Source organism: Theobroma cacao, chromosome 4 (genome assembly GCF_000208745.1).
Source record: "Theobroma cacao cultivar B97-61/B2 chromosome 4, Criollo_cocoa_genome_V2, whole genome shotgun sequence".
NCBI lineage: Eukaryota > Viridiplantae > Streptophyta > Magnoliopsida > Malvales > Malvaceae > Theobroma > Theobroma cacao.
In genome coordinates, this window is record NC_030853.1 from 18,020,926 (window position 1) to 18,033,344 (window position 12,419).

Here is a 12,419-nt window from a genome sequence, read left to right on the forward strand (position 1 = left end):
ATAAAATATTTATTGCATTAATACATGTGAACATATGCAAACATATATGTATATATATACATCCACCGCCTCCCCAGCTCATGTGCATCCCCCCACATCGTGCACATAGCTGGAGTCATCGTGTGCATCCCACCACATCATGCACATCTAAGGCCGTCGTGTACATCCCTCTACATTGTGCACACGGGCAATATCATCATCCGCTTACCTCACCACTGTCATTACCAGTATGTGCATCCCCCTACATCGTGCACACACACGGTTATATCCATTACACAATATTATTTACCAATGTACTATACATATATATATATATATATCAACATTATACCAAAACACATGGATTCATCGCACTTTCCATTTTAAAACATAAAAACATTTCAAAAGGGCTTATTTCCAGGAACTTTTTTTTTTGAAAGAGAATTGGATAAATCATTCAAAATATTTGTCCAAATACATTCACATATCCCAAAACAATTTTGAAATGCAAGTTCACTCACCTGTCTTTGTTGATTCTTAAAGCAGGTCCAACTTCCACTAATGCCCCAAATGGTGATGTGGGGTTTCGGTGGAGCCTATCACACATTAACATCACAATCAACTCAATCACATAACTATAATTCTAAAAGCTATCTCCTAAATCATGTTCCACTAATTATTCCTAACTAGCTTCTAACTACCATCAAGTGGCTATTTATTTGCACTATTATAATCACACCAAAATGAATAAACTACCTCAACTACAAAACACTCATAAATCTAACTATTAATCATTCTCAACAACTAAAATATCAACTCAATTTCAATGCTCACTTTGCTAGATTTACAATTGAATATCTCCTTAAGAATCCCCAAACTATTATAGAAGGTCTTTCTTCCTTTCTCTAAAACCCTAATTAGTGAGATAAAGTATTGATCTAAGACATTTCAAGGGTTTTAAGGTGAAAGAGTGAAAGAGCATAAGAGGTTCTATAAAAAAAAATGCACAAAAGCATGAGAATGAAGGCTAACTTGAGAGAGTTATGGAAGCTTGAAGAGTACTCCCATAGAAGGTGAAGAAATGTGAGATGGGAAGAAGAAGAAGATGATGAAGTGCTGGAAATCTGAGGAAGGTGCTAGAGAATGAAGATATTTATAGTTAAAGTTTATCCAATTGTTCATGAAATTACAATAATGCCCTTAGAAATGCCACTTGTCCTCATCTTGTTCTTATGCAATCTTTTACTCTTTTAACATTAGGGAAAGGTCCAAAATCCTCTAAAAAAGGTCCTTTAAGTAGCCCCCAAAAGTCCTACCTTCAAAAACCCAAAAATCTTGTTATTTGTGAAATTTAGGGTGAGGGTCGTTGCTCTCAATTTCCAGTGCCGCGGCGTTCAAACATTTTGCCAATTTCTGTTCTTCTAGCACAGTCATTTCACTTCGACAAAGATTTTAACCACCTTCCCGCTAGAATTGGGAAAAGTGGTAAACATCAAAGTTGTAGCCTTGCCTTTTAACTTTCTAATGGTCAAAAAATGATGTTATTTGAACTTCTATAGTGGGAGATGTACTAGAAAAATCTAAATATATGCAAATAGGGCTACTGTTCATTATGCACCTTTCTTCACTAATTAAAATTATTTTTGATCCTACTCCTATAACGATATAAAATAATTATAAGTAACGTAAAACTAGCATCATTAGCTCAAATTAAACCTTTAAACATAAGTTTCACCTCGAGTTACGCGTCTATGAAGGTCGAGGTTTCACACAATCAATCTCATAGATTGAAGTATATGTGATACTTGAGGATAACATGTGGGTGCTTGTTAAAAAACAAGTTCACTGAACATGACCTGCTATGAGAACTCCATTTGGTATTTCACTCAAGTGTCTATGGAATATGTTCTCATGTGATAGTCATGTAACTAGTCTTTAGCCTTGAGACACCAAATCATCTTGTACGGGGAATGGCATACTTTGATTTCACCTCTATGGGTTTGGAAGCAACCAGATGCCTAAACAGGGTGTTTTTGGGTATAGTATGAAGCATGTGAAGGTGAATGAGTGGTCAAGAGAAGATTCATCACCCCAAGTGATATAAGGAATTTATCTCACTTATTCTCAATTCTTGATTAACTTGTATGAAGTCTTTGACCAAAATATAATGAATTTGAGAAAAGTTAGTTTCCTAAATTCATAAGATTAGTAATGAATTATGAGAACTAATATGGAATGTCATAAGTTGACACCGAACCATGCTTAATGACATATCTGAGATATTTGATAAAAGAACCGTATTACGCTGAAAGGCTTATCACTGAAGGGATTTGTCAAATTCTTTAATTGACTCTCTAACATTTGTGTAGTTATGATATATTGCTAGATGCTGCTCATAATCTATAAATATAAATCAATTATCAAATTGATATTTGATTAGGATTTATATTTATTGCTAACATGTTAGAAACCTAATGGGTCATACACATTAAGCGACATGATTGAGATTAAATAAGGATAATTAATTAAGTTGGACTTAATTAGAATAGACCAAAATAAAGTGAGAAATTAATTAAGTTCACAGAGACTTAATTAAATTAAAATACAACTGTTGTATTTAGGGTTACAATTTAATTTGGCTATATAAATATATTATGTTAGCAAACTAAAACTCTAAACCTTCACCCACTTCTTAAATGTTTCATAACATAAGAAAAGAAAAATAGTTTTATTTGTTTGACAAAAATAAGATTCGGCAAGAACTTTTGGTCTTTTTGTTTTAGAAATAAAACTTGCTAGCACAAGTAAAAAATCCTACCTTTGAGAAGGTCTTCTTCGGTCATTGTGTAGATTATTGTTAAAGGTCAAACACTTTGGTGGCTAAAGATTTGACAAATCTTAAAAGTAAAGAAGTAAAGATTTTGATTTAATTGGCTATTGATTACAATATCTAGAGTAAGGTATGTAACTTTTAAACTTATGAATTTTCATAATTAATTTGAAAGTTATATGAAAAACATAAATATTGATCCTGTAGAATTCGACTGTTTCTCTGATTAAATACTAGTTTATTTTTTCACTACGTTATAATTTTAATTTCTTTATTGTTTTCTAATTTGAGTATGAAGTCGAATCCCAGTAGCTATCTCTCAACTGTTATCTTTCTTCCAAATTTCTAGATTTCCTCTTCTCTCTGTTGTCTTTTTTTTTTTTTGGTTGTAAGGTTGATACCGAGAGCATTTTGTCTTTTGCATTTAGACCACTCTAAGATTTGTATATGCAGATAAGCCCTTCGTGCAATATTAACCATTAATTACCCTAGGACAACATAATTATATAAAAATGGGGTGTTACAAAAGACCATTAAAAAAGGTTGAGTAGCAGGACCTTATAACATCCGTCCCTTTCTCCCTTCTTTTGCTCTAATTTAAACTTAAATCGTTAGAATTATCATTCTTAGAAATTGATGCTATTGATGTTCACATGGCATTTCTTGGTGGCTAGTCTTTGTGGGGGACCATACATCTTTGGCAATATCTACCTCATCATTATCCCCAACAGAATAAAAATTTAAAAAGAAAAAAAGACCATGATTATTGATTACGTAGGTAATTGGATTGTGACTAAATTATATAGCAAATTCACATGTATACACCATTAATTGTAAGAATTGAAATATAAGAGTATATATGTACCATCCAAACTGTCGTTTGGAAAGTTGAAGTCCTCAGTCTTCTTCTCTCTTTATCCTTTTCGTTTTTACGTTTTCTTAGAACCACTAGTCAATCTAGCAAGCTCTACAGTTGAAGGGAAAATGATGAGATCTGATAAACTGAAGAACCCAGGGCTTAGCTTTGCTTTAGCAGTCCTACTGATTTTACTCAACACCATTGTTTCCCAAGCAGCTTTGATCAGTAGGGACAGCTCAAGCTCGACCAAAGCAAACATTGCTGAGTACATTGGAGAAGAAGAGTTCTTGATGGAGTCTGGTGCTGGAGTGAATGCAAGGCTTCTTGCATCCAATTATATAAGCTATGAGTCTTTGCAGAAGGGACAACCTTTTCCAGGAGACAAGTACGCTATAGCCCTCAATAAGGACAACAGGGGTTGCCAGATATATGACAAGTGCCGCCAAGGTAAGAAGTGAATGATCTTGTTGTATCTATTATGTGGCTTCAAGTTCACAATAACAGAAAACCATTCTGTTTCCTTTTACTATCTGTGTTAATGTCCTGTTGTTGCTGTTTTTTTTCCCCTGCTTTTCATCTGGATTACTTTAATGTTCTTCCGCTTTCAATCTGGTAAATTTCAGACCAGATTCTAAATAACAACGCATGGATTCAGTTCATCTTAAATGTGAATCATTCTCCTGATTTGTGCTTGATTATGCAGTTTCTATGTATGTTCTTTAATTTGCTGTTCTGTTTGGATCTGCCGCCTGTGTACTTAATTGTTGCAGCAGGCTTGTCCTTCTTTACTCAGATATTCATGAAATTCATCATTCATACGAAAAAGAAACACAAGTTCATAAGATCTCCAGAGATCTTAATTTTTTTTTCTTTTTTACAAAAAGACAAGCAGACATGTTATTTCCTGGATATAAAATTACCTGAAAATGCTGTAACATAGATATGTGAGTTTATTTCACCATTTGCAACTAGAACAATTATTGATGGGTTATATTTGGATTAATTACATATTTGGCAGTTAAATTATAATGACATTATTGATTTGACAATTGATGTTTAAAACTTTACAATCAGATATTTAAATTTTACTTTTATAAAACAATTTGTACTTTTGACTAAATCCTCCGTGAAAATAGATAATCAAGCAAAAAGATCAATAAAAATAAGACACGTGTCTAAAAATATCAGGTTATTTTATTTTTATTTTTTAAAAATTAAAAATAATAAAAAGAGAAAATGAAAATAGTTTTCCATTTTGTTCATTTTCCAATTTTATAAGTGAATTCTTTAGAAAAAGACTTAGAGGATCTTTCTTTTAATTAATAATTTTCTGATTATATATTATATTCTTGATTTTATATGACTCCAAACGCTTTATGATACTTTCAAAGTCAAATTTAATAATCGGTCTAATTGAACTAAAGAAAGAATCGCAAGCTACAATTATTCAAGTTTTATTTATCAACAAGTGAGAGTACGTATTCTACATAAATAAATAAATGAAATTATCATGATACTTGTAAATTTTTTTCGTATGCAACTTTTATTAATATTAGACATCAATTATGGTTTTTCTTTCTATTTTACATTCTCCTTTCATATTCATCTTCAAATTCGATATTCGATATGAATTTTGTGAACAAATTGAGCTATTACTTACTAATTTTCATTTATTAAAATATTTTAATAAATTTTTGAAATTCATATACGTGACAAATCTAATTGTAACTTGATGTTCTGAATTTTTATTTCCTAAGAAAAGTTTTTACAATTAAAGTACGACAACATCTTTCATCAAAGAAAGGTACGATACACCCCTGTCTATTTGACATTGTCATCCTTTGAATCCAAACTCTCTGAGAGAAGATTATTAGAACTTGCGATACTGAAGTCACCTATAGCAAAACTATAACCATCACTGCACATGGTGCTCCTTGATTTTGAAACTTGTTCACTTGACCCACTAAATATCTCATCATCGGTGGAAACAACCTCTTTCCCCTCACTTTTTTGAACCTTCTTCATCCCATCATTAGTCTTCTCTGTAGTGTCCTGAAGCTGCGAAGCAAATTCAAGGCTCCAAACTACATCACTCATTGTTGGCCTTTCAATTGCTTTGTCACTTACACAACTCTTAGCAATCTCACCAAACTTCTTCAAACACTCAGGTGCAATCTCACCTGTCAAATATGGGTCTATAATTTGATCAAGGGTTCCCCTTTGACAACAAATGCGACCCCAATTTGCCAAGCTAACTTGCTGCTTTGGCAAGTTTTGGATTACAGGTGGCCTAGCACATAGTGCCTCAAACAACACCACACCAAATTAGTACACATCAGATTTCTCAGTCAGTTGCTGCCTAAGATAGTATTCTGGATCTAAGTACCCGAAACTACCCTTTACCACAGTGCTGACATGGGTTTGGGACATGCTGGTGGGACCCAATTTGGACAACCCAAAGTCTGAGACTCTAGCAACATAATTCTCGTCCAACAAAATGTTGGACGATTTCACATCACGATGAATGATACTTTGCTTCGCATCTCTATGAAGATATTGCAGTCCACGGGCAGCTCCAAGGCAAATTTCAAGCCTTAACTTCCATGATAATGGAGGATTATCAGTATTGTAAAGATGATCACGGAGGTTACCATAGGGCATGTACTCGTATACAAGTATCATCTCGCCTTGATCATCACAGTAGCCAATTAAAGACACGAGATGAAAATGCCTGAGTTGGGAGAGCATTGCTATTTCTGTTTGGAATTCGTGGACCCCTTGTTTTGATGAGGGATTTAGCCGTTTGATTGCTGCGGGGGTGGCACCACCAGCAATGAAACCTTTGTAGACATTGCCAAATCCTCCAGTGCCTATTAGAAACTGTTCATCGAAATTATGAGTGGCTGCTTTGATCTCAACAATTGAGAAGCGACGGCAAAGATCAGAGGGGAGTAACGAGGAAGTGTCTTCAGGTTTAGTGAACTCTGAAGAGAGAGATATTGAGTCCTTCGCTCTTCTTTTTCTATGGAAAATAAAGCAACCCGAGAGAAGAGATAGGAGAGTTGTAGCACCAAGCACAGCTCCAAGGATCGGAAAAATTGTTGACAGTTTCTTATTTCTTGAGCTTTTCGGTACCCTGGGCCCCTGCTCAGGAGATATAGGACTTGCCAAAGGGTCTGGGTTAGGCCCTGCTAGAATGCCTTGAGAATTGTTCAGCTTGAAAATCTCTATCCCGTTCAAGATGGCATCAGCAAATTTTGGAGTTGAATCCATGTTAGGGTGCAAGGCTAGCCACAGTTGCTGCGTTGTTGCAAATATCACATAATCTCTGTACATAGGAATCCCAGAGCCACCGGTCTGTTTAAACAAATCAATTTGTCTCTCAGCCGTCTGATTATTAATAAATATATCAAACACACGCTGATTTGATTTTTTGATCTCCGGAGTCTCACAAAAATGCAACCTGACAAGGTAAGAGAATCGCATATCAACATGGAAGATCCAAGTGAGGTTGTAAATGAGATTAATGTGCGAATCTACAGACATGGTACGCTCAGTGGCATATACATTCACTGGTGCAGTGTAAGCCGGTATCTTTGGCGTGTATTTGATCGGATCGTTAAGGAAAGATTGTACAGTCCCAACTGCGGCCCCGTCGATATACGCCCCATCTTGGGACCATGTTCGATACATACCGGTATCTTCTATGTTGCGGATCTCCTGTCCCCCAACATTTAGCCGATAAAGAGTCTCAAGATTGGTGGTATTTTGCAAAAGAAAGGAAAAACCATAGCCAACTAAAGTCGGTTGGTCATCGTCACCACGCATGTAGAGGCTGCTTGGCATGGAAACAATTTCGATGCCATTAATGAAAGCATAAGAGTTGGGAGATGGTACAAAGGTTAGGCTCAGCATCTGATTGCCCCATACGGTAATAATGTATTCTTTGATGAAGTGGGAAATTGGAGGTCTTGTAGCGGAAGCGGTTAAATAGGCACTGAAATTGCTCAAGAGAGTGCTATTATTGGCATTGACAGAGAAGAAAGAAGTGGTGATATTTAGGCCGGGGAATTCAGCTGAATAGAAGTAGAGACGGAGAAACTTTGGGCCAGGCGATACAGGGAAGTTGTAGGTGAATTCAGAGCGAAATATACGTGCAGTCATGTATGGAATTCTGGTGACAGAGGAGTCCTGTTGGGAGGCTGTGGAAACAAAAGATGCATTTTCCCTGTTAGGGGCAGAAAATTTTGAGTGATCAGAATCGGCTTCCCAGCTGCGGCCATCAGATGAAGTTGTGTTCGATTGTGCACCACAATCAAGGAGTATATTATCTGTAGGAATGTATGGAGGCGAGTTTTCGACCGCGGCTATGTGGAGGAGGAGATGGAGAAAAGAGATGATGTAGGTGACCAAGGTTAACATTGTATTCAATGTTGAAGGTGTTGCTACTTTCAGAGAAGTTACAGTTTGTGACAGTCAGGGTGCTGATAACCCCAACGGATAGAAGAAGTTTCGGTCGTACCCGTGTCTGTCTCTCCAATTCCAGGGATCATTCCAAGAAGAAGACCGACATATTTACCAAAATATTTAATTTGTTTGTGGAGAAATCTGTGTAAGTAGAATAGAGCCAATTACCTTGACATTGAAAAACGAAGTGTAACGGAAGCTGTGCTCCAAGTGGTAAGGAAAAGGATGTATGCGATTAATCAAAGAGAATCGTAGAGTTGATAATACTACCAGTTGGAAAGTCTTTGGCTTCACGCAATGACTTTTCAATCTTTCATGTCCCACTTTTGGATGTTGGAGTGTTGTTCAATCCACCCTTTTCCTTTTGTTTTGAATTTTCATCTAGTAAAGATTTTTTGAAATTAAAAAATTAACAACTAAATCAACTACTTGATAATTTAAATACTATTATTAGTTTAGTCATATAATTGACAACAATGGGATTGGTGATAAACTGATAATGATTTTTAAGAAAATAATGACATGAGATCGATAAGTTGGCTTTGAAATCGATAAAGATGAGATTGAAATTAATATTGAGACAAAATTTATCCCATAAAAATCAATGACGTTAATGAAGTGAAATGGGATAAGGATATAAATTAAAGTTGGCATATTATGTACAATTTTACTTGATCACATTTACAAAGTTCAAAATATTTTTGAAATTAATAAATTATTTTATAATGGTAATAATATATTTTCATATATGTATAAGTAACAAAAAAATTATTTTTTGACATATTACAATAATATTATATTCGATAAAACAACAATTACTATTAACTAATAATAGTATAGTAAAAACATTAGACGAAAATTGTAATAAATTAAAAAATTCAGTTAAAATAAGTAAAAATTGTTTAAATATTAAAATTAAAATTTACTAAAACTAAGTGATGAAAGTTAAAATTTATTATTTTAATTATGAAAATTTTGTAACTATATATTCGTTTTTTTATTAATTATTTTAATTTTAATATTTACTTATTAATTTTATATTGTTCTATTTATTTAATAGTACACTAAATAAAAATTAAAATAAGATTTGGAGAAATATTAAATAAATACATGAAAAATTTTGAGATTGGGGCCAAAATCAACAAGATCAAGCTACTAAAATGGTAGATTTAGTCCCTTACAATAATTTCAAAATATTCAGTTTCTATATTGTTTAAAAGTGACAATGTCAATCCAATATATTAAAACATTTCTATTATTTATACTCATATAACATTTGGTTTTTTTTTCTTTTTTTTTTTAAAAAGCAAATTTTATTATCCTCACGATTGGTATTGCTAATATTAGTCTCGAGATGAAATTGTTGGAGACTCTCATTGGCATGAAGACTAGTTTCGCAAAGGAAAAACCATACAAAAGGAAAGGAAATGGCTGCTTAAAAAAAGCAGTCGTCTTCATCAAATAGCAACCAACTCAAGAGACTCCCAAATTCCAATCTTGCCTAAACACAAAAACTTGACAACAGGAACAAATCTCCTCAAGCTGTTAGCATTTGGTTGTGTTAACGTAACATTTTCTTGTCAATGTGACATTGAATATGACGATTTGACATTTCACAAATGATGTAATAGTAATGTCAATATGACATAATCAAATACTAATATAGATTCTATAAATGTGGACATGAAATTCTCCAATGTGAGTTAATAGTTTTAAACAGGATTGGAAAAGAAACATATAAAAAAGAGGAAATTATGAGAAAAGGACCTCGTGATAAGGTGATTTCAGAAATAACTAGCCATATAAAGTTTTTTGTTTCTAGCCAAAAAGAAACATGAGTAAACCAAAATGCCCTTAAAAACATCATTTCAAATAAATGGTCAGTTGTTTGAGCTATCTCCCTCTCGTCAAAGAGAAAATAAAAATAAATGCTCAACTGTTTGAGCTTAGTCATCTTTCTCTCTCAACTCTGCCAAAACTTTGTTGAGCACCATCGTCGTCAGCTCTCTCAGATCTCTGAATTGTACAAACTCTGTCAACTCTCTATTGAGCACCATCGTCATCGGGCTGTGGTCTATCTCTCGGCATCTTGCCATATTGTCGTAAATTAACAGACCCTATAGCAGAGATGACATCAAGGTACCTATTATTGGGTTTATTACTACAACACACTTAAATTTTTGAAACATTTGGTGTAAATTAGAACATGGATTAGAAACATTGCCCAGAGTTGTTACACGCCATGCATCTATAACATGTGTTATCGTTAATTTAGCGTGTCACGACATTGGTTATATGCATGGTGTGTTACAACATTTTACATTATATGCATAGCGTGTTACAACATTTAACGTTATATGCATGGCATGTTACCACATTTTTCGTTATATGCATGGCATGTTATCAAATTTTACGTTATATGCATAGCGTGTTACAACATTTTATGTTATTTGCATGGCGTGTTAGCACATTTTACGTTATATGCATGGCGTGTTACTACATTTTACGTTATATGCATGGCGTGTAACAACATGACTGACAAATTTTTGAACACGACATGTATTGTGTATAATGATTGACAAATTTTTTTTTTCAAAATTTCACTAAGGTTCCAATTGTGCGACTTATGATAAGATACGGTGCTCAGTGGGTGGATGGCATTGACAAGGGTGGTGAGTCAAGAATGTGGAGGGTTAGGAGTGATTTGTCATTTACGGGCTTGATGAAGCTAGTTGAAGATGTTGTTGGGGTAAACTCAGAATTTGACGAGATTGAGTTACATGCATTGATCAGTACACCCGAAGAGCTAACACGGCTAATTATCAAGGACGATGAGGATGTTGCATTAATTCTGCTAGAACAGAGGAATATTTCGACCGTGTATGTCAGCATTAAGGGACACAGAACAAATGAACAACATGGTAATCAGCTCAATCAAAATGAGATTTACAATGCTTCACAATTACCATAGCATTCACAAGAGTTTGTGCAGCCCGGTAGACAAACAATATTCACAGAATAGTTGGCTGCACAATTTCGATCAGGATGTGCATCAAACCAATTACTTGCTCCTGTCCAACAAATGCAATGATCTGGTGGAACTGTAGAGTGTGTAATGCCATTGTTAAATGAGAATAGGACAGATGAGGACAACAATGTGAGGTTGGAGGGTGACACTGTGACGTTGGAAGATAATACTGCATTTAATGAGGGAAATGAGGATTTGTTCGCTGCCGGTGAAGATAGATTTGATGACAATTCAGATGATCGGCTTGAAGAATGGCATGATGATAGTTCAGACGATGACCGACTTTATAATAGTGACATTCCAATTGCAAATAATGTTGAAGGTGAAACGGATCCTGTTTGAGGTGTTGATGTAGGAGATGTTCAGTGTGATGACCCCATATTCAATAACCCCATCGCTGGTGAGAACGGGATTGGTTTCTTTGATACATTGGTTGATGACAATTATCAGGAAAGGGAAAATGCAGGGACATCTTGTACGCTGCAAATTGCAGGTGCAGAAAGGTTCTCCTTCCAAACAATTACCATTGAGGAGTCGACATGTGTCGATGATCGTTTATATAAAGGAAGGATGTTTTCATCGAAAGTCGAGTTGAAACGAGCTCTGAACATGTTGGTTATAAAGGAAAAGTTTGCGATAAGAGTTAAAAGGTCATGTCAAGGTTGTTATGAGGTTGGTTGCAAGGACAAGGTATGCAAGTTCAGTGTCCGTGTAGTGAAGTTACCTGACAGAGGAGAATATTGGCAAGTGCGGACGTTCCACAAAGTACACACTTGTACTATTGATGGTTTGCAAAGGCGATTTCCAACTACGAGTGTGAAAATAATTGTTGAACCTATGTCACACAAGCTTCACGCTAATGGAGTCACATTGAGAACTAAGGACATAATGTGTAAGATGAGGGTTCAGTGGGGATTGAAATGCTTGTATGGTAAGGCTTGGCAAGCGAAAGAGTATGCGGAGAGGCTTTTTTTCGGTCCACCAGAGGAGTCATTTCAACTACTACCCTTGTATTTTTATATGTTGGAACAAGAAAATCCTAGGATAGTGACTACAGTGGCTATTGATGAGGCAGAAAGATTCAAGTATTGTTTCTAGTCATACGGGTCTTGTATTCGTGGGTTTAAGGATGTAATGCATCATATGGTTGTAATTGACGTAACATATCTCAAAGGCAGGTTCAACGGTGTTCTGTTTGTCCCTGTATGCAAAGATGCGAACGAGTGCGTATATCTAGTTACGTTTGGCATCGGCCA

The 12,419-nt window shown here is 35.0% G+C and overlaps 2 protein-coding genes across 2 annotated transcripts; one reads left to right on the forward strand and one right to left on the reverse strand.

Moving 5' to 3' along the window:
• Positions 3,794-4,391, forward strand: LOC18601718. The gene is made up of 2 exons (XM_018119027.1): positions 3,794-4,115; positions 4,372-4,391. Exons 1-2 carry the CDS (start codon positions 3,794-3,796, stop codon positions 4,389-4,391), a joined length of 342 nt encoding a protein of 113 aa, XP_017974516.1.
• Positions 5,388-8,465, reverse strand: LOC18601719 (putative receptor-like protein kinase At5g39000). Its single transcript, XM_018119270.1, is given in 2 exon segments — positions 5,388-7,131; positions 7,213-8,465. Coding segments are annotated over 2 exon segments (2,520 nt in total). The 5' UTR covers positions 8,091-8,465; the 3' UTR covers positions 5,388-5,489.

Bases quoted from the DNA above. Each gene is read 5' to 3' on its own strand.
- LOC18601718 (XM_018119027.1), top strand. From the start codon at position 3,794: ATGATGAGATCTGATAAACTGAAGAACCCAGGGCTTAGCTTTGCTTTA. The intron at 4,116-4,371 runs GTAAGAAGTGAA...TTGATTATGCAG, and splicing joins ATATGACAAGTGCCGCCAAG to TTTCTATGTATGTTCTTTAA.